This window comes from Hippocampus bargibanti, linkage group LG18, assembly GCF_051943395.1.
Source record: "Hippocampus bargibanti isolate YZ-2025 linkage group LG18, ASM5194339v1, whole genome shotgun sequence".
NCBI lineage: Eukaryota > Metazoa > Chordata > Actinopteri > Syngnathiformes > Syngnathidae > Hippocampus > Hippocampus bargibanti.
Genome location: NC_142751.1, coordinates 8,507,509 through 8,531,326, shown reverse-complemented (window position 1 = coordinate 8,531,326; position 23,818 = coordinate 8,507,509). Strand labels below are relative to the sequence as shown.

At 42.9% G+C, this 23,818-nt stretch overlaps 1 protein-coding gene across 2 annotated transcripts in view; it reads right to left on the bottom strand.

Annotated features, from left to right (window-relative positions):
• znf462 (zinc finger protein 462) overlaps nucleotides 1–23,818 on the bottom strand; it is a 41,505-nt gene that overhangs the window by 16,125 nt on the left and 1,562 nt on the right. For both annotated transcript variants that reach the window (XM_089020435.1, XM_089020434.1), the window contains exons 2-4: nucleotides 6,848–7,140; nucleotides 1,367–6,402; nucleotides 602–736 (exon numbers count right to left, since the gene is read on the bottom strand). In XM_089020435.1, the coding sequence (XP_088876561.1) occupies nucleotides 602–736; nucleotides 1,367–6,402; nucleotides 6,848–7,100 (5,424 nt within the window). In that variant the 5' untranslated portion in view covers nucleotides 7,101–7,140. The remainder of the gene's footprint in view (nucleotides 1–601; nucleotides 737–1,366; nucleotides 6,403–6,847; nucleotides 7,141–23,818) is intronic.

Here is a 23,818-nt window from a genome sequence, read left to right as displayed (position 1 = left end):
TTGAATGTTTAAGTAGTCCTAAAACTCAATATTCTGTGGATCATGGAGTGACAATGATAAAAACCTTGTGGACATATTTTTGCACATGTCCGTCAGTGAATGAGTTAAAGACATTATAAAAGGAGTTATTTTTTTCTGAAACCAGCCAACAGTAGTTAACAATCCCTCAATGGATAACAAGTTTTGACATTTGGCCTTATTCTGAATTAAAGGTGTTTCAAATTTACTGCCTTCTGGTGTGCCATGCAGGGGTGCACTAATTGAAATCAACAGAACGACAGCCAATCAGGAAGCGCTTTAGCTCAAAACAGAATCGGCCAATTGTGCGTCGTGCTCGTATTCTGTAATTTGACTCCTAAGTAATTAGCCAAAGTAAAAACAACAAGGAGAGTTTATAACCGCAATTTAGTTACCAGGTGACACCTGGCTTAAAACTTGACAGCATTCATCTTTGCCCATGCTATGGCTCACCATGCAGTCAGTCTGGCATATGACAGGTCTGCGGTTTGAGGGCGGAGACTTGTGTCTTTCAGTTCAGTGGATATTGTGACAAATATGAAATGAGTCATTGGGAAAACATGCTTCAGAAAAGTGCCTTTACCTTGACATGCCCCTCTTTGACCTCTCCATACTGGACATGCTTCCTCAGGTGATTGCAGATGGCTCGGATGGTCGTGTGCACCTCGACACAAAAGTTACACCTGAAGCCTATCGGAGTTTTGTTTGCGCAGCTTTCCTGTCAATGACAAAAAACAACAACAACAACAGGTGTCATGTTTTATTTGGAAACCATTTGTCAACTTCACAAAAACAATACAACTTGTGTTTTATTTTTAAATGATCAAATAGATAAATGTCATCCCTGTGGGTATCTGAGATGAATGTGGATCCCACTGCGCACCATTTCGGGGTTGGGCATCCTCGGGCTGATAACAAACCCGTTACCCACGGGTACTGAGCCCCCCTGTGCAGGGTCAAGTATGCATAAAGGGAGATTCATGGGAATTTGTCTGAAATCCTTTATAAATTAATTTCCAAATCCCATTATGTAATATACTCCCATTTACTGTAGGAGAGAATTAATTTACTCAGTCATTTCAAGGCTTTTTGTTAGCTTTAAAATTAGGAAATGAGACCGTTAATGTGACCGATAGTCGAACACTTATGACAGATAATTTATTAATACCCCCAAATATGAGTGAAAATGAAAATTTGCTTCAAATACCAGTTATATTGTGGATCCATTTGAGTACTAATAAATGGTGTCTGTCGCAATTTTATCTATACAGCAATTTGATTTTTAAAACGATACAGTGACATCATTGCATTACATAAACATGAATTTTCCCAACTCATCATTTCTCACCTTCTCAGGCTTGCCATCCGGAATGGCTGCGGGTTTGTGTTTGCTGAGAAGCTGACGCCTCCTCTCATGCCTAGTGGCCCGCTTTTGAAATTCATTATTATGATTGAGCAGATGCGTTGCGAGCGTGGGGAGGGAAAGGAACTTCAGCTCGCAATGTGAGCACTGGAAGGATTCAGAGGCATCGGCGTCATCTTCGGGGTCAGGTGCGACAGCAAAGTCTCTCTTGAAGTCTGCCGTGTGGTGGTCGTTGTAATGCATAGACAGCAGCAGGCCAGTTCTGAAGGACAACCGGAAACATTTGAGACACTTAAATGGAAGCCAGTCGTCCTCCTGCTCTGACTCGTGGGCCTCCTTTAATGCCTCCTGTTCCTCCTCTTCCATAGGACTGTCCTCGGGTTTGTTGGGTTCTTTGGCATAGATGACAGTAAAGTAACGGCTGAGCTTACTCGCGTGCTGCTTCTTGGGGAAGACACCTGGATGCCGTTTGATATAGTGCGACACAATGCTTTTCCTGCTGAACGCCTGGAAGGGACAAAGAGAACACTTCCGCCTCTCTACGGCCAAGCGGACTTCTTCACTCATCTCCGAATTCCCCTGCTCAGAGGGGGGCGGTAACATTACTTTGTTGGATTTCTCAGTCATTGTCTTGGAAGCAGCCAAGCAGTGGGTATAGTAGGCGTCGATATCATGGCGCTTCTGGTAGTGGGCTGCCAGACCCTTTCGAATAGGGTTGGTGTACGAACATAGCGCACATTTGAAGACATTGTTTTTACCCTCAGGCTGAGCACGGACGTTGTTGTGCTTGATTCTGTAATGGCGAGCGATACCTTTGCGGGTGGAGCAGAAGTATTTGCAAAGTTGACATTTGAACACGGCATGCTTCTCGGGCTTGTTCGCGGGTAATTGTGAGAGGGTGAAGTCCACGTTGGCGACCTCCTGGACTTTCCTTGTGTTTGATGTGTGACTGGCACTGCATTCCGCTACTGGCTCAGTGTCCGGGCTCACTGAAAAATTGGTCAAACCAGGAGTGAAAATCTCAGTGGCCGACTGATTGTGGTACTTCTCATAGTGGATTTTGAGTTTCTCCAATGTCCCGTGCGTGTACGAGCACATTTTACACCGGTACGCGCCATAGCCCTGCCTCTGTGTCTTATTCTTGTCTTCTGCCTCATTTGGGTCTGAGATTTGCTCGATGTCGTTTGCAAAGTCCTCTGCCGTGACTTTCACCAACGGGTGTCTTTTCTGGTAGTGGGTGAGGACGCCATGGATGCGGGAGTTCACATAAGGACAGTGGCGGCACTTGTACACAGAGCTCGGGTTGATGTCTGCCTCCTGCGCAAAGTCTGCCGCTTTGACTTTCATACCGGGGTGCTTCTTGCCGTAGTGGGTGAGGAGGCCGTGGAGACTATTGTACTCGGAAAGACACACTGTGCACTGATAGGGATTATTTGAAATAGATAGACGTGGGTGAGTGGGCTGTGGGTTGCTCTCTCGAGGTGGTGTGGCGATGTAGAGAACGCCCTCATCCTCGACGGATTGACAATCGAAAGATTCTTTGGGAATTTTGTCGACGGAAGATTTTCCTTGAATAATATCCAAAATCACAGATTCGTCCCCTTGGATGGCCCAGGGGTGAACTGCCTGGTAATGACTAGTGATGTCATGTACTGTGCACGCCTCAAAGGCGCAATCACGGCATTTGTAATGTTTTGTTTCTGGGTTTCCCCCTTGTTGTGTGCTCCCTGGTCCAGCCCACAGCTTACTGGCCATGTAGGCGTAGTCCACATTATGCTCCGGGTGGCGTCTTTGGTAATGGAGAAGCAGTCCTTGGGGTTCCGTGTGGGAATAAATGCACCACTCGCAGTGATAGCCGGCTTCCAGAATGTTATCTTGGTAAGCCCAGCGTAAAATGGTCAAGGCTGTGGCCTTCACGGTTGGGTGGTCCTTCTTGAGATGCTTCTTGAGGGCATAGACGTAAGGGGATGTGTAAGAACAGTGTCTGCATTTCAAGGAACGGAGAGGTGCATTGTCTTCAGGGTCCGCAGGTGCCGCGACGGCAGTGGAAGAGACGCTGCTTGACTGGGCACGCTCACGCTGACTTCTGACGATGGCAGTGTGACGGCGAACAAGGTCAGCATTAGCTTTCATTTCTTTGTGCTTCTTCTGGTAATGAATGAGCACCCCTTTGACAGTCCGGTTGCCGTAATCACAGTGTTGACAGAAGAAAAGCTCATCCTCTCCCTTTTCTCCACTTCCTGTTTTAGAGCTTGAGCCACCGTGACCATTGTTTGCGAACTGCGTCATAAATTGCTTTGGTGCTGCGATTTGTAACTCGTCAATTAGTTTAAGCAATCCTGGGGTGGGGGCGCCGTGTTTGATATATTTGGCTGTCACCTTGACTTCGGGATGTCTCTTTTGATAGTGCACTAACACACCCACAACAGACTTGTTGTTGTATATGCAGTGTTTACAGTAGAACATGTCCTCCTCTGATCCATAGAGTGCTACAGTTGATTTTTTGGGGGTAATTGATGTGTTTAAGTTAAAGGAGGAGTTGGCGACGGGCTGATCGACAACCTTCATAGATTTCTGTATCCGGAAATATGATGCCTTTTGCTCAGGGTGTTTCTTTTGATAGTGGACCAAAACAGAGTGCATGTTGGGGCTGGAAAAAGAACACATGTCACAATCATATACAACGACACTTCCGGTCATGGAGCCCTTAATGGTATCCATGTCTGTGCCCGATTCAGGGGTCTTGGATGCAGTTTTCAGCAGCGGACTTGAGGATGACCTCTGAGTGGACGTGGCCGAGTTAAACGATTTGGGGCCGGAATTTAATATCTCCCTCAGAGTTTGTGATTCACCAGACTTGTGCGATTGCTCCACAACATAACTGGAGAAGATCATTGCATTGTTGATCTTCACCGTGGGATGCATCCTTTGGTAATGTGGCATTAGGCTTCGCACATTGGGGCTCGTGTATGAACAGAAGCGACACATGTATACCAAATTGGGCTGGTTAAAGTTGAGCACATTGCTGGCTTCCGGGTGGTGATCCATGTAGTGTCCGTGTAGGTCATTGTAGTTTGTGTACTCAATGTAGCATTCCAAGCAGCGAAAGACGGCGCTCTGGTCCTCAGGGTCCAGGATATATTTAAAGCTAAATTTGATGTAAGGGTGCATCCTCTGGTAATGTGTGCTGACGCTACGAGCAGACTTGTTATGGTAATCACAGTGTTTACAGTAGAAACGCGCCATTCCAGGTTCCCCGGAGTAGTCGTTGTTCTCTTGGGTAGCCTCTCGACTATCAGTGAGATCACCTGAAATGTTTTCACTGTCGTCGGAAAGAGTCAGGGACAGCGCAAGGCTCGGGCCTTTTGATTTAGGGTTGCTTTTTCTTTTCCCTATCCTGCTTCCCTTGTGAGATGAAGTATGCAGTATGTTGTAGGCAAATATGGCATTTTTGCCGTCATGATTTCGTCCCACGTTACTTTTTTGGTCGGCCACGTCCTCATCATCCATGTCATCAAGATTTATGATCAGGTCCTGCTGGCTTTGGCTTATTTTGCTTTGAAGGTTGCTCGCAATTTCATCAATTCTCGTGCGTTTTTTGATTGAGGACAAATCCAAAGGCAAGTCGTTAATGGACTTCCTTGCGCGTTTCCCGCCAACTAAGGGCTTTTTGGTGGCTAGCCCTAAGATGGAGGTCTGGGTTTTTTGTAAACAGGTTGGTGAGGCTGCTGCATCTGTGTCAAGCTGGTCAGCCAACTGACTTTCACAGGCCGTGGGATCCATGTCATCACAGTAGGAGTGCTTATGCTGCTGGTGAACCCTCAATCCTTTCAGAGTGGTGGTGGAGTAGTTGCAGAGTGTGCAGCGGTGTGGATTCTGCTGGTCATTAAACATGCCGGTTGACTTTTTTCCATTCATCTTGGTCATACTCCCCCCGTTAACGGGTTCTGTCACGCCGTCATTGTGAGATTCTGGGCTGTCGCTTGTGAGGTCCATGGTCTCCACGTCGGAGGAACTATGGCTCTGTTTGTGCGTCCCTAATTTCAGAGGACTGGTGCATATAAACGGGCATTCATCACATTTATACACTGTGGTTTTACCAGAGAGGTGAATGTTTTCAATGTGGCGCGAGATGCTACGCCTGTGCATGGTGAGGAAGGAGCAAAAGGGACACTGGAAACGGTTCTGGTACTTCCTGAACGGTATTCCCTTTGTCTCCAGAAGCTTATTGTCCTCGTCCGATAAGAGCTGTTTCGCATCTGCTGACAGCGTTCCAGTGTAATTGGGATCGTCTATATCACCGAGATCTTCTTCTTCCCCCTCCAAGCTGCTGCTTGAGTCTTCTTCATCTAATAAATTGGAGTCAATCTCACTGGGACTGTCGGGCCTCTTGCTTGAACCGGAGCATTCCACCCCAGTCAGTGTGGAATGCTCAAGCGTTTCTCCTATTGCCTCCTCATATTCTTTGTTTAAAGCTGTCTTTGATCTACTTGGGCTTTGGGACTGGGAAGTTGGTTTAGGTGAGCTCGCACATGCATCACTTTCTGACTTGGGAGTGCTGGAAACCATATTGACCTGGTCGCTGTGCTCCTTGATGATGTGATCAGTCCAGCTTGCCTTCTCGTCAGTCTCATAGTCGCACCATTCGCATGCAAACGTTCCTCCCTTGAGGCCACTGGATGAGCACGACTCCTCGTCAGCTTCAGTACTCTCTGGGGCAACCCCGGAGACCCCCGAGGGAACTTGCCTATGATACATCATGTGGTGCTTCATCATCCTTGCTTTGCGCGGAGTCTTGTAGGTGCAATCCTGGCATGAATACACCTTAGAAATGTCCGTCTGTGAGGAGATCTGTGCGACCACGTCCTCCTCAGAAACATTATGCACCTTTTTGGTGTGGTTCCTCAAGAACGATTTGGATCGGAAGTAACGGATGCAGAATTTGCACTGGTAAAACAGCAAATGGGCGCCAGTGCCTTGCTTTGGGGAAGGGTTGCTAGAGCTGTTGGCAGAGTTCGGACCTGTAAAAAATATTAGGAAGTGAGACTGAATTAGTTTTTTTCTGATCCTAAATGATATCACAGTGAGTATCCAGTTCTTTCAGGAATAAGGAATTAGGGCGGGTCCGGCATAGAAAATGAAAGTTAACGGTCAAGAATTTTATTCTGTGTCTGTTTAAATACGTGTCAATAGACTAGTTAAAAGTATCAATAATGCGATGTGTCACATCATTGTTCACCGTGCAGCAAAAGCAGACATCAATACCATCAATATCATTTATATATAGCATGTTTCACTTCCTAAATTATTGTGCTGACGACCATGCAATTCGCATTTTGAAGCTATTTTGCAGTACCAATCAATATCAATGATCCTCTATTAAAGCGACGATCCTTCCATGCAGAACTGTATGTCTAAACACAGGGTAAATGAACTGTAACATCTTAATTTCTGTGAGAGGCTCACTCATTTCAGCTTCAGAAGGTGTGCAATTCCTGTTATCCTTGTCTGCGGTTTCTTGCGCTCCTGCTGCCTCTTCCGCCTTCTTGTTGCTGTCGTCGTCTTCATCTTCTTCGTCTTCCTCCTCGTCCTTTAGTGAGTCCGAATCATCTGCGTCGGCGGGCTGCAGGAAAGCTGTGTGCACTTCCTGTATGTGGCTCTTCAAGTCATCATAGGAGTCGGCACGGAAGTCACAGCCATCGCATTGAAGTACCTCCATCACGAAACGGGGGGAGCACTCCCTGGAAAATCAGGGAAACCTGGGAGGAAAACAGATGAAATGGTATTCAGATCAAAACAGCAACATAGCTTCTTGCTGATGTCAACAAAGAACCAGGTGAATGACCTCTCCATATAATAACAGAGCAATTTAACAAGGGTCAATTTTATACTTTCAGAACTTTGTGACTGAGCTTTTCTTTACAGTTATATATTTAATGTGCTACAGTAGTATAAACATGACATTTTGGTTTATATTGTGTGAGTGGAATTAAAATTAAAGCGAAAAGGCCATTTGTTTTTCTCAATCTCAGGGGGTAGCCATTTTGCCACCTGCCGTCGACTGAAAACATCATCACAGTGCCTAAGGGCTGTGGTAACGACCATCGCGGCTCACCTGTTTTCTGAGTTTGATCAAGTGACGTTTGCAAGTTGAGCCCTGAGGCACTGCGATGTGATCAGTCAACAGCAAGTGGGAAATTGAGCACTAAAAAGGTGGACACTTTGATTCTCTTCTCGTTCATCGATAACCACTTCAAACAACAAAACGTAAGCAGAAAAGTGTTTAAGATTGCGCTACTGTCTGTGTCTTACAGTCAGTCCGTAGAGTATTCAGAACGCTTAACTTTTCCCACATTTTCTTGTGTTACAGCCCTATTGATTTTTTCCCTCATAATTCCACATAAAATACTACATGATGACAACATGAAAGAAGTTTTGGTAATATTTTTGTAAATGTATTAAAAATACAAAAAAAAAAAAATCACCTATACCAAGTATTCAGAACCTTTGCCATGAACCTCAAAAATGAGGTTCATCCAATTTCCACTGATCAACATCAAGTTGAATCTACAGCTTAATGGGAGTCCGCCTGTAAATTCAGTTGATTGGACTTGATAGGCACAGACCTGTCTCTATAAGCTCCCACAGTTGACAGTGCATATAGGAACACAAACCAAGCATAAAGTCAAAATAATTATCTGTAGACCTCCGAGACAGGATTGTTTCAATGTACAAATCTGGGAAAGGGTACAGAAAATGTCTGAGACTTTGAAGGTCCCAGTGAGCACTGTGGCCTGCATCATCCTTAAATGGAAGAAGTTTGCAACCACCAGGAATCTCCCGAGACCGGACCGCCCGCCTAAACTGAGCAATCGGGGGAGAAGGCCTTAGTCAGAGAAGAAAAGGTTTCTTCAGCTGTCATCTGAACTTCATTGAAGGTGTTGGACGTTTCGCTCCTCATCCGAAGAGCTATGTCAGCACCGCTCCTCATCCGAAGAGCTATGTCAGCAAACTAAAGTTGTGCTGGTAACTCTGGCCCTATAAATAACCCTAATTAGGGAGATAAATATTTAGGGCTCTGGCACCGCTCATCACCTGGAGAACACCATCCCTACAGTGAAGCATGGTGGTGGCAGCATCATCCTGTGTGGTGGTGGTGTGTATATATATATATATATATATATATATATATACAATAGCCAGCTTGACAAGAACAAGACCCGGGCAATAAACAGCTATGCCCTGCCAGTGATCTGATACCATGCAGAAATAATAAGGTGGCCAAATGAAGAGATTCAGACCACGGATGTTAAGACCCGAAAACTCCTCACCATGCATGGAGGGTTCCATCCAAAGTCCAGCACCCTGAGACTGTACACAAGCCGTAAGGAAGGAGGCCGGGGACTAGTGAGTGTGAGAGCCACTGTCCAGGATGAAACATCCAAGCTCCGTGAATACATCAAAGAGAAGGCTTCAACGGATGATGTACTCAGAGAATGTCTCAGAAAATGGGGAACAGAGGATGAGGTGCTGGAAGAGGGACAATCATGGGAGGAAAAGCCCCTACACGGGATGTACCACCGAACCATAACAGAAGTGGCTGATCTCAAGTCCTATCAGTGGCTAGAGAGGGCTGGCCTAAAGGACAGCAGAGAGGCATTCATCCTGGCAGCTCAAGAGCAGGCCCTGAACACCAGAGCCATAGAGGCAGGGATATACCACACCAGGCAAGACCCAAGGTGTACATTGTGCAAAGAGGCCCTTGAGACAATCCAACACATAACTGCAGGGTGTAAGATGCTGGCAGGGAAAGCCTACATGGAGCGCCATAACCAGGTGGCTGGCATAGTCTACCGAAACATATGTGCGGAGTATGGACTGGAAACCCCAAGGTCAAAATGGGAAACACCTCCAAAGGTAGTAGAGAATGACCGAGCAAAGATCCTGTGGGACTTCCAGATACAGACTGACAAGATGGAAATGGCCAACCAGCCAGATATCGTGGTCCTAGATAAGGGGCAAAGCAAAGCCGTTGTCGTGGATGTAGCGGTCCAGAGTGATGGAAACATCAGAAAGAAGGAACGTGAGAAAATCGAGAAATACCAAGGGCTCAGAGGTGATAGTCGTGCCTGTGGTGGTCGGAGCACTTGGGGCAGTGAGCCCCAAACTCGACGAGGGGTTGCAACAGATCGCGGGAACAACGTCGGATATCTCGGTCCAGAAAAGCGCAGTGCTGGGAACAGCCCAGATACTGCGCAGAACCTCCAAGCTTCCTGGCCTCTGGTAGAGGACCCGAGCTAAAAATGGCGGACAGACACCACCCATGAGGGGTGAGACGAGGATTTATATATATATATATATATATATATATATATATATATATATATATATATATAGTAAAGTCTCGTTATATCGATATCGGATATATCGATAGTCCCGGTTATATCGATATTTTTTCGGACTCCCTTGAATATCGATATAACGAGACTTTACTGTATATATATATATATATATATATATATATATATATATATATCCTATGAACTTGTATTGCCGGGAAGTGAGTAGTGAATGTAAATATGTGGGGCTTAACTGGTGTGTGGCAAGAATCGTAATGTAACCGAATGTACATCTTTATTTGTTTATTCAAGCTGACCAAACAGAAGCATAGAACATTTATTTATTTTCATTTCATAACTATTTTCCTGCCCCATGAAAACATGAAATATGATAAATTTTCCAACAAAAACAATTACGCTGTGTTTCCTGTGCTTTTAAAAGGTTGTCCAGTTCTTACTATCGCATATACACCTTTTGCAATTCCAACTTCATGGTGAATGGCAGCCCATCGGGTACAACATTAACCCGCGTACTAAAGCTAGCTAACCTGAATACTAGAAAATCCAGAACCTGAATACTAGAAAATCCAGAATCCAACCAGCTTTCCAAGTGTGACTGGGAGAAACGCCACATGAGCCACAATGGTCTTGAGCAAGCAAAGGATCCATTGTTACAGATTCATGTTACAGCCGCACCCTGCTCTCTTGGCATTTCAACACTGTTTTCCACCAAGTGGCCTCCAAATGCCAGTCCTGTAATTCATGACATGGTATCAAGAGCAGGGGGAAACGGCATCTGCTGTGAGTTAGCCAAGCCTATGCAATGCCAGACCAAGTTAATGGGAGCGATAGTACATCTGCTTTCATCTATTCAGCTTGACAGGCTGTTACTGAGCTAGCTGCTTAGATTCTCCTCTGAGCAGGGCTTCAAGGGCAGCCATTTTAAAATCCAAGTCTGTGCACTTAGGTGTTCAGCCAGCAGCACAATATGGACCCGTGGACCTGATCCTCTTCCTCTCTGAAAAAAAAGGCTGGGCAGCCTGTCATGGAAGAAGTGCTGACAGAAATCTATCTGCCAGATGAACAACACAAGCTCAGCAGAAAGCATCTCACACTCTCACTAGCCGGACTCCACCTTTCGTTTCTCAGGACATTATCTGTCACATCAGGAGATTTTCAGAGAAATGCCAGGGTTTGCGCTCAAAGGAGGGTTGCAGCCACCCTTTGTGGAAAAAAAGACAGAAAGTACAGCCTCTCCTCTGCTTCCACTTGTTATGTGGAAGCCGTCAACGACATTCCACAAGGGGGTCGAAAAATTCAAGGCATGTTTGAACTTCTTTATCTGGGAGTTTCACAGGCCCTCAGTTGAGCAAGAGAAGGGGCAGAAAGGGGATATAGTGGGCCTCAAGGGAAAGGGTGGGAGGAGGAGCAGGGAGCGTGACAGAGCAACCTGGAAGACCTTTTGGTGGAAAGCGTGCAGGACAAAGCCATCAGACTGGGCTCCCCAGATTCCAAAGTCTAGAGACATTTGTTAATCACCAACCGGTCTCGCTGCATCGGCGGGCTCTGTCAGTAGTCAGTCACACCCTCCACTCTGCAGCTGCATCGCCTGAAAGAGGGCCTTTGAGTAAGCCAGCATTAAGCTGATTAGAATTGCTGTGGCTTCGTCCCCAACCATTGGCTACTGCGCTTATCCCTTGTTATCAAAAAAGAAATTAATTTATGAGTTTACAATACGGTGACTGATAGCACCTATGGAAGGAAGGCATTCTCCAATGACCCACTGTGGGGCAACAAAAAGCTCTGACCAAAACTACAACCAACAACTTGAAAAAAATGTCAGACCATGACAGCCAATTCAAAACAGATAATGTAAATTAACGAGAATAGCCCATCATCTGTCTGTTAACTGGAAAAGAGTAAAATATGTATAAATAGAGCCATGACCACCTCATTGGTTTTTCCATCCATTTCATAGAGGCGAGTAAACTAAGTTACTACATTTTTCAGGACGTCCGTGGGCCTGTTAGCAAATATAATTTGCAGGGTCGATTTGTTATGGGCCCCTGTGGTTATCAATTTTCCAGTTTTTGACTTTAACCTTTGTGGTCTTTGAAGTTCCACCTGCAATGTGGATTGTTTACTTATCTTCTGTTCACATAAGGTTTGCTGACCCACAGGTATCCCAAGAGTCAATCTACCAAGTCAGAGCCAATGTGTGGTCAGATAATTCCCGTCAATTGGAACAGCTCTCATTCATCCAAAAACAACTCAGAAGACCACAACATTGCATTGTTGTAATTAGCACTGTCCTCTCAAGCGTACTATATATTTCTTGGAATATCTGTGGTTCTGCAGAAGAAAAGTATGTGTGAAGACGTTCTGTGACTGTCTTTATTCTATCTTTCAGTTTGGCAATTCCAATGTCTGTCTTCATTATGCTTGTTGCAGATCTGACCATACATAGACTGTCATTTACTTCCTGTGCATTCTAATTCTTATGCTGACCTAAAAAATGATAACCGTTGTCCTAGAAAATGGGTTTGGACTTTTTAGTCTGCGTGTTAAATATTTTCAACTTCTTACTAGTCTCACACACAGCATATTTCATTGGTTAGTGAGGTTCCCAGTCAACAGCAACATCACAGGCTCAGACTTTTCTGGCAAGTGCGAGTGAATGAGTACAAAAATCACCCATTTTCTTTTCTATGTCTGATAATTCTGAACAAAGCCACATCACTACTTACAAGAGGGTGTGCACAATTGTAAAACCATATGAGCTCAGTTGTTACTATCCTCCAAGGTTTGATATTAATAGTTTCGCAATGGTGGAAAGTGTTTTGTAATGTTTATCTTGGTATCATTTTTTTTAATTGAACTGAATTTGAATTTGACTGTTATTTAGTCTACTGTAGAAGAAACTTGTTTTGGAGGACAGAACCTCTGTGATGCTGTATCTATTTAACAAAAAAACTTACACCTACAATATACCGCTTAATTTAGACAATTGCGTAGGATCCAAGACAATGTAAAGACAATGTAAAGACAATGTACACATTGGACACAAAACTCTGGAAATTGAACATAGGTGTGTATACGCTCTACAACCATGTTACTTTTGGCCCACTGACAAGAGTCATACCAGACCATCTTGCTGATCTTGTCACCCTTTGGATGGCTGGATGGTGCCTTGACGCACATTAACGTTATTATATAAAAACGGCATCACCCAAATGGAACAATAGTTCTCCATGCCTAGCAAGCGCACTGGCTCACAGCCTGGGGTTCATCAGTTGAAATGTGGCATTTAAAAATGGGTTTAAAAATAAATAAATGCATCGAAAAACAAGGAAAACCCAATTCGACTTCACTGACCATGTTCCAATTGGTGCTGATATAAAGCACAGAAACACGATCAGAGATTACCAATGAATGTGCTGAGAGACACTGTGAAGAGGCTTGTGGGAAAGTATACAATTTCACTGAATTTGTCTCCAAATTATGTTTTAATACAAAATATTTTTGCCAACGACAAACCGTGACAAGAGAAACTGAATGCTCCACAATATCAATGGCAGGAGATACATTTAACCTAAGTTTCCCCCTGTTGTCATTAATTTCGCAGAATAGGTCTTGAGTTCCTGCAAATCAGCTTTGTGTTCAGAACTAAACAGAAGCAGAAGGGGTTAAAGATTATTATTAGTATGAATGCACTCCTGTGTAACATTTATGTTTGGTGGTTTTTGAATCCAATGCACATAACTAGAAAATAAAAGGGTGGTAAGGTTTTGGGAACATATCGATAACAATCAATAAAAAAAAACCACACAGTACCATAATTAAACTAGCTTTCTTTGTCCAAATGCCCCCAGCCTTCTTCTGCGACAGCAGGACTCCTCAAAAGCAACCTGTTTTAAAACATTTCATCACTATGTTCAACTCCCTAAGCTACACAGACCTGAAATCTGACAAAAGGCATGCAGTTACTCCCGTCTTGATGAGCATATCGTGTTTAATCACAGTCACATTTCAGTACTTGTGATAAGACAAAAGAGTGAGCTAGTCACCGTCCCCACCATCTGAGCAGTGAACAGTGGTTCCTTAAATGATGCGATCATATGATGCCGCTCATTTGAGGAAGTATGAATACATTTGAGATGGGACATTGATTTCCACCAGTCAATAAATGAAGCCCTGTGCCATCTCAGATGAGAGACTGAACTAGTCCATCATGTTCAGCCATGAGCGTTTAGTCATCACATTAACAGTCAGACAAGGAATGAAAAGAATGTAGAAAAATATATACAGCAGCAGTACAACTTAACAACACCCTTTCTAAGAATATTTTTATTACTCGTATTTAAAACATGAATTGGGCCAAAACCTGATTAGTCCATAATTGAGCTATGTTCAAAACTAAAAGTCAACAAAAATGAGTCCAATCAGATGATGGACTGATGTCTACTGCCAATGAGCTAGCTGGTACATACCTAAATCTAAATAAAGAGAAAACCCAACAAGAACCGGAACCCACCATTGATCCCAGAGTATAAGGCTCCATCCGAAGATACATGAGAAAAATAAATCGGGATTGCGGAATTAAAAAAAATAAAATTGTAAACTCATCTAAATCGAAACAAGATAAAATATACATTTAAAAAGGTAGGTCCTAAATGTAGCTTCAAAAACAAAAAAGACAACAATGGGAAAGGAGTGCAGGGAGATACAAAGGCCCAAGATCCAATCATGACATTTTCAAAAAAGAAACATAAAATCGATCTGAAACAAAATGGAACCCAGTACTGTGATTTCAGAGCTACTGTAATGTGCTCCTTGCCTCTTGGAATCTATATTAATTGTAACCTTGAAATGTTTTGGGACGGAAGACATGAGGCAGGGCATGTCACTGATCCAATTGAGGATAAAAGCATGCATTAATGTCACGGTGTTGGCCCAAGAGAGAAAGGAATTTGCTCAAGCTATATTCTTCAAGTAATAAAAAGTACTTTTCACTGTAAAAAAAGTGAGTTCAGAGTGTAGAATAGTACACAGGTTTTTCAATTGGGAGGTGGGGTTTTTGGACAGTTCCTGTAATAAGGTTAAACCCTTCTCCGTGTACCTTAAGCCAAATGACTAAAACTTCAGTTTTGTCCTGGTTTAGCTTCAGAAAGTTCTCTACCATTCAGAAATTTCCATCTAAAATACACTCTAATACACTAATATAGAGCTGTCTGTTATTAGAGTACCAATAAAAGAAAAAAACGCCACCAAGCGGGACAAAATTGATGAATTGAACAATAAAAAATAAAAAACTAGAAACTTGGGCTATACCATAGTATCCCACATTGCTTCATCGACTTTCTTGGGCACACCAAAAATTAAATTGCTATCTCATATTTCTCAGAATGTTACATCACCTGTATGAATTTATGAAACAGTGAAAACTTTAGTGGACTCCGTTGCAGAGGAGATACCAGAACCCGAACTGAATCAGACCACTTCTACAGTTAATCAGTGACAGCACAAATTATTGTCTTCTGTGTTCTAGTAGTGGGGAGGGGAGAGGGAAATCAGGTTTTTGTGAGGACAAGCAAGCAAAACACAGTGTATCAAGAGGCTGTGGAAAATGGAGGTGCAGAGTTGCTCTTGCCCTACAACTCAAAGACAGCTTTGCTGATTTCTCTGCAGCCTGACCTTCATTGGTGTCACATTCACGGAACACATAAAAAAAGGAAGTGCTGCAGCGCAATAGGTTGTCCTCTTCAAGTACCTCGTTTACGAGCGGTACCGTACCATTCAGTCGACTGGTATGGCTGGTAGAGCACCAGAACTAAAGTGATTTAACCTCTGAAATTCAAACTAAATCGTGACATGGCTAACAGCATGTATGACCAAGAGTATTTGGCCAGAGGATAAAGCAAAAGGAATGGCACTGGCAGCAAACTGCTAATCCCATATTCTACGTCCAGGTCCTCCATTCTGCAAGGTCAGACCTTCTCCAAGTGACAGATGGCTACCTGATATCATCTATATCATCTATCCATCCAGACCGATAGACAGTTCCTCTGTTGTTTTATCTTTATTCGCAAACCCTCTCAATGACTCACTGAGGCCACGTTTGCTCTCCCAAGCCGAATGGAAAAATTGGTGAAGTGGCTGGTGTGGTAACCTTGCGCCAAGGGTAGCCTTCTGTTCTGCAAAGTGCTCAGCGTAGCTGCAAGAAAACTAGCAGAAGTGGAAGGGGGTGGGGTGCGTTACACAGAGCATTAAGTGGCAACATTTTGCACAACACGATATCCAAGCAGATTAGGGGAACCATTAATGAACATCTCCTTGTGTGTCTTTAAGGCGACAGCTCCTAGACTGACGCCATGAGACTGATGGGGTATTTTCGGGACCTTCACAATATTCACTCAGGCCCAGGCCAGCTGATTAAATCAGCCGAATTTAGTCTTTCTAAATTTTTGAGAAATGTAGAGGGGACGGCGGGGTCTACTCCTTGTGGTCTATTCTCACCATCTTATGGTTCCACTCTACTATCTGCAATATATAAAACAGTAAAATGCAATTGGCTAAATCAAACAGCAGATTGTATTTTTCTACGGCGGGAGATAGCTCCATTCATTGGAGAGGATAGAGAATCTCTCCCATTTTGGTTCCCCTGTTCAACTAAGGATGGCTACGAGGTGCTTGATTACTGCATTTTTCTGTGTATAAGGGGCTTGGTGCCTTCATTTTCTACTGAAGTTGACCCTGCACCTTATATGTGAAGTAATGAGCTACAACAGGCCTCACAATGACTGTAAGCAGCTACGACTCTATTTTCCCCTGTAGATGTAGTGCATAATCCCAGCCTCTACTGTAGTGCCTTATAATGTGGCGTGCCTTATATTTGGAAAATGTTTCTCTATTTGGAAAACTTTTTTCATTCACTGAAGGTGTGCCTTATAGTACGGTGCACCTTATATATGGAAAACGTTTGAAAATACACAATTCATTGGGTGTGCATCTTATATAGAAAATACAGTACCTTGCTCAGTTCTAAGATCTTTCTCTGCGATCTCCTTTAACCAGCACACTAGTGGAGAATGAATAATGTGTGCATCTGCTGGTCCCAGCGAAGTAGTGTCTTCCTTGCTTCATGTTGAATTGTTCAGTTCCACAGCGGATAATGCTTCAAATTCTATCTGTCCATTTATCCCACCAAATGACTTAGACCTGTTCCTGTAATCATGTCTCCCTTTATGATGTCACTCTTCATTCCTTGTTGAAGGAATAACTTGTCTTTGTTTGTTTGTGCTAATAATAAATTGCAAAGGACGCCGAGCAAGTTCAATGACTGTAGAGGTGAGATAAGTGGGTCCAGACACACGAGTTGTCTCAAAGTCTACTCAACCTTCTTTGGTCTATAGTCACTTCAGTTCGCTGCTTCCTCCTCTCTCTCATGGGACATCCAGAATTATCTCCTGCATCACATGCAAAGCCAGGGCCAACAATCCACACCAAAGGCTCTATTTCACACGGCAGCCGCGCTGCGACCAAGGACGAGCTCGGAGTATCTGTGTCACAACTGTCCACCATTTTGTGCTCTGAGAGTCATTTGGACTGCCCTTTGAAAGCAGAGAGAAGAGCTGCTGTCTCTGCTTGCTATCTTGTTACACAGATGGAAATGTTTAAACGCTCCTGCCTGTTCCTCTGCAGACCGTCATCTCTGTCGGTCAGCAGAATCCAAATAAGATGGCCGCTAAGAGAATACTAGAAACTAAGTGGCTCTAAATTTGAAGATTTGAATCACCCTGTCACACAAGCCTGTCATCAAATTCGGGTGCGCTCACATTTAGAATATCAGAGACATAATCCGCTTTGTAGATCATGATTAAACTTTGCATCTCAACATGACTGTTTAATCATGAACATTTTAATTAATAGCCCAAAGAATAGGGCGAAAAAAACTGCGATATTTAAAAATGAACGAAATATTATGCCCTGGATGTATATGGTGTTTTAATTGATTTAGGCCGTTTAAATGCCTCAAATTATTCCATAATGACATATTTTGAGCGACAGTGAGTATTGATCTGCCAATTGCTAAGGCAATGAGAATGAGGTGTTGACTGCAGTTGTCAGAGTGAAAGAAAGAAAAAAAATAGGACATTCATTTCCATTACCATCAACACGATCTGAATGACTAATGAAAATGTGTTAGCCTACCGCATTGATCATGACTAGGATGACCGATATGGCATGTCAGTCCACTGAATTTACTCAGATTTGAAGGTAGTATCAGGAGTGACGGCTGATGCGTCTACTGTGTGAAAAAAAAAAAAAAAAAAAAAAAAAAAACAACAGGAGTACTGGCAACGCTGTGTGATGTTCAACACCCAAACTTTGTTGGCCCAATCCAATAACATTCCATGGTCATTATTTTAGCAGCGCGTTGCAAAAAAACTGTAAAAACAACCTTGCAAGTGGTGTTGATGACGAAGATGGTGGATAACCTGTCTGTGTAATATGGTACATTTGCACTAAACTTCCCCATTGTTAACAATAACCAATCCAGTTACTGGAAATGGAATTCACAAAGCCACCATAGAGCAGGCACACAAGCGCATAACATACTACTTATATCTTAAGCTAGTGTTGAATGTCCAAGGTTAGGTCATGGATAGAAACCAGGAAGTGCTTTTTTTCCCCACAAGGACAATCATTGCAGGAAACCTTGCATTCCACACAACCATCTCTCTTCAGAAACCATTTCCTGACATAAATCAATCTGACATTGTCACCTTTTATCTCAAAATATAGGAGAATATATCAGGTGCAGTAGTCCTACTTGGTGGTCCAACAGCAAATTATTATTAGTTCTAGCTTTGTACGAAATAGGTAAAATACCCCCTACTGTGCCATAAATGTATGAAAGAAAAGAAAAAAGCTTGCACGACCCACAAAATGGATTCTTAGAAATGGGCCTGAATGGACAAGAGCCAGTAAACACTGTCAGACATACAAGGAAGTCAGGGTTGCAGACGCTCCTGCTCACAGGCACGGGGAGACGTTTAGCAGCACATTTGGATGGAGTATTCCAGGCATAGCAGGGGAAGAGAGTAAAGAGGTAGCGGGAAGCAATTAGGAGTGAAAAAGTCCAAGCGGTTTGCTGCAAGAATGCTTGCGTGGGCTCAGTTTAGAAGAGATTCCTTCCCAAGTTGGAATCTCCCGAGGTAAATCACCAAGTTAAGTTCACGGTGGGAAAGATGAGAGAGCCATCTATATTAACTTACCACCGAGACTTTCTTTACAAACTCTTCAATATTTTATCATCCTTAGACAGCTCTGTTGCTTCCAGCCAGTGGATCCTTTCTACAAGACTGCTCCTGTTCTAGCTCAATGAAGGCCTTGTCCCGTGGCACCGCACTGCCCAAGGAACGGGCGTCTCCAAAGAATTCAGGGTTTTTTTTCTCTCTCGCTTTCCCTTCCCCACCACAGGCAGCTTTGGTCTGACGGAGCTTAGGTTTACTGTGTCTGATGAGAAGAAGAACCATAAATCTTGAATTTAGAGCAAGAAACCTGAGCATGTCGATGGGCTTCATTTATCAGCCACAACACTCTTTCTCCATCTAAACCAGAGACCCGGAATGCTCAGCGTGTTAATAAGCTGACTGGTAACGACACCGAGCTCCTTTTTTCCCTTTCCCCCACAAGGGACAAGGCAACATTCGGACTGTTGATGTTCTGATGGAAAGCAGAGAAGAGGAACCAGTTTGGCGGTGGTGTAACGTGGCAACTGACAACAGAAACTGGAAAGACACCTCTCTCGCTTGCTCTCGCTTAAGCACAAACATACACGCGCACCACTTCCCTGTTGAAGTTTAACCCTGACATGAAGTTGCAGCACCTTACGTTCAACCGGGGACTGAAATTTGAACTCAAGCAGCCTGAAATACATCACACATTGCAATAACATTAACATCTACAGTACGTAAACCAATACCAAATGAAGAACACACACACACACAAGCATTTACTCAGTGTGGAACGACAGCGCTGAACGCCACCAACTTTTAATGACCTTTTGCTAACATGGCTATTGGGTTTTCTTGGGCAAACACACAAGAAGGAAGCGAATGGCGTAACGAGAGCGGCAGCGGCGGCGAGGCCACCCTACATCTCATGAGCCGTGCATCACGTCAAGAAAGCATTCACTGGAGCATTTCAATTTGCTTTTGTCCGAGTCTCCATTCGCAGCCCCAGGTGGAGAAGAATGGACAAGTGCAATGAGAGCAACCAGTATAAAAGAGTGATAGGCTTCATACACACAGACACAAACACATATCCGTCCATCCATTATCTGAAACGCTTATCCTCACGAGGGTCACAGGCTTGCTATATTACAAACACAATCACAAGTCCAGGCAGCCTCACAGCCATGACACGTCTTGATGACCACCAAACAGACAACTTGAACTCACTCACAACTTGTTGTTGGTTTCAATCGCCGCCTGCCATCGGAAATAACGGAGAAAAAAAATCTGCTCCTCATAAAATGTTTCACCATGCAGGGAATATTTTAACTTGGTATGAAAATAGGTTAACCACAAGATATTAGATGAGATGAGGGGAAATTGGTTAAGATTGCACAACTGACCATGCTTTTAAGGTGTATTTATTATTTTACCTTATGGTGACTTTGTGCTTTGTTACAGCTGCAGCTGTTATGAAAGCGCTAAAAATCAGGATGCAATGTGCTGTATTGTAAAAGACAATAATAACATAGGGGTGATGCCAAAAGGGAATTACGGGGATTAAAGACAACAGCACTCGGATGACGTGTACATTTACATGGTGTGTTGTTGTTATTATTATTTATTTTAAATGTATTCATGAATATTGTTAACTGTCATATAACATTAAAAAAGTAACATGCTCTTTGAGTGATCGGGAAAACATATTACGAAAAGGAAAGCTGTCATCAGAGTACAAGTCACCTCTCAATCACTGAATAAAAACTTTACAGTAAAAAGAAGCTAGCCAATATTGATACGAGAAGATCTATAATCCGTGAAACAACAGTTACCTTAAACTCTGATCAGGTCTTCTTATCATTATCGAGCGAACCAGAGCTTACTGATCAACCAGGACAAGCTACATTAGTTTGCCTGGCTTGCTTTTGAACAATGTTCACTGTCAAACGATTGGAAAAACAAGCTCAAAATAATAAACTTACCCTTACATAAACAGTGGTTTGTTTCTATTAAAAAAACATACTGTATGTTAAAGGGTTCTTTGATTGTTAATTCTCACCGATTTAAAATGATTTGTTAGCGTCTGCTCTGGAAAGTGATGGACTTGCAGTATCATCTATCAAAGACACAAAACAATACTTACCTGGTATTCTTACTTTGCGACCACTGTGAATGACAAAAAAGTTGTGTTGTTTGGCAATGCACAAATTCACATTTAAATAACTGACAATTTCAATATTTTTTACGATCGGAAAAAGCAACAACCGTGTGGTTGAAAAAGTTATTTCATCATTTGATCACACTATAACCTTGATTAAAACAAATGAGGCAAGTCTTTATCTATGTAGTGAAAGAGACCAGATTATCTAAACTACCTTTAAAGGTTTATACAATGTTCTGCTTTAATCACATTAAAACAAGCTTAGAATGTTCTGGTTGTCCGATAACATTGTGTTGGTCTGCTTCTTCCATTCATCAAGGAACGCCCATTCATTTTGATCACAAAAAACAAAGACACTCAAATAGGAATGATTAAAGATGACACGCCTCCTGGAAAGTGTCTGTGACAAGAGCTAACCCGCTAACTGCTAACTTTGGCCACGGTACAGTGAGAGATCCTAATCAAAATCATGATACTAAGGAAAACTTTTACGTAGTTAGACCAGGTGAGCCAAATGCATCACCAGTGTACTCCCCGGTTCAATAAACGGTTTCACGAGCACTGAACAGGAAATGCCATGGAATTGAACACAAATCCATTAGAACAACCAAAGTCTTGAAAAGTTAACAATATCTCATAGAGAGGCCAAAACACCATCAAAGAATTGGGCACGTCCACCAACACTGCAGCGCCCTGCCAGAGAAATGTGTCGAGCACAGCAGATTCCTGCCGGGCTCCTTCTCAAGGAACCTGCCACGCCAGGGGGGGAGAAGGAGCATCGCCACCATTTTGATTTGGATGGCTCTTCACTTCCTGCATGGGCGCTGTCGCGGCACACTGTGTCAAGCTCCCACAACACAAAAACACACCTTGCTCGTCAGCAACATTGTACACGACGACGGTTGCCATTGCAAAGCACTAAAACACACACACACACACACACACACACACAGATAGGCTGAACACCATCAGGGTATTTTTCTGTTCAAAGACATTTAAATAGAAGTGGCCATCTTGAGGCATGATACACATCTTGAGAACTTCCAGACAGGGACTGTGAACTATGGCATCAAACATAGCTGAATATGACCCAGAGGGACACGGACAAAATACTGCAAGGGTCAGCATACCTGGTTGGAATCACAAGTCATCACATGTGCAGCAGTCTTGGCTGTTACTATCAAACATTGCTGTGAAAGTCTCATTCCAGTCCTCATTTCAGTCATTCCAGATCAAAACTATTCAATGTGGAGGACTTTTGATACGGATGACGTCGAGCAGCACATTCCTTGGAGTAGAAATCGTCGCATGAGAATAATCCATTTTAAATGCTGATTAACAGCAGCATGACACATGGATGTTTGTGTCCTTCAATTTTGAGGAGGAAATTCCTTCAATCCTTCAAAAGTCAAAGTTATAAACAAGTGGTATATATGTCATAATAAAATAATAATAATTTAAATCTGAATATACTACAGTAAAAGCAATCGGAGTAAAAAAAAATATTACACAAACTTTTCAGAGAACAGAAAAAGTTTTGATTGGAAACCATGAAAATACAGTATGTGTTTTTGACACACATTGGGAAAAAAATTGCCTTTGAATAGTGTTATCACATTCTAGTGAAAATTTCCCCATTGTGGGACTATTAAAGGCTTTCTGATTCTGATTCATTCTGTCATCAGACCATTTGTGAGCGAATATTCCAACTCAATGCTAACTTTCCGTTCGCATTTGAATGGGATACTCCATTGACTTTAGCATTAGTGCTCACAATGTTATAAAATAAAGCTGTTTTTTTTAATGTAGAACGAGCTTCCTCATTTTTAATTGTATGTTTAATTTGAAAGTAAACTGCAAATATGGCGTCATGAAACATCTTGAAACATGCGCAGGGATGGCAGAATCATTGAGCTAAAATGCTTGTTGAGCAAGGCATTGAGCATACTTTCACAACATATATAACTTGTAAACATACAACACTTCCGGCACAGCAATCATTGTTCTTTGAATATAACATATTAAACATTGAAGTACCGTATTATCCGGAGTATAAGGCGCACCCCCAAGGAATGGTGTATTTTCAAACATTTTCCATATGTATACATATATTTTGGGTGCACCTTAGACACCGGAAAATATGTAGACGTGTATATACATGTATACATTTATGTGTATATATGAAGAAAGGAGCGTCAGCGGAGAGTGCCGATGCGTATGTAGAACTGTCGGGGCTTGGAATTGAAGTGGATTTATGTGGGACAGGAGATGTGAAACAATCTCTTCGTCAATGGATGCTACAGCTGCGTGTTTGCTTTCAACATTTAGCTTGTAGTCGATGTGCACAAACCACCATGATGTCCCTGATCCACTGGTTGAAAAGATGCTTTGATCCTCTCCCCTTTCATCTAGAACTGCTTTATGTAACAAAGAGGGTACACAAAGTGATTAAGTATGAATGACTCTGTGTCTTTGTGTTGTCATATTATTTTAGTTTTTTTGGTTCTTTTGACTTCAAGACAGCGCCGCAAGAGTGGCTGCCTTTCCAGCAGCTATTGTATTTTGTTTTTGTACTTTCATTCCTCTCATAACTTTGCCACTGTGAAATGTAAATGTGTCCACTGCGAGACCAATAAAGGCAAATCAATCCCCCCCAATATATATATATATATGTATATATATATATGCTACAAGTTCC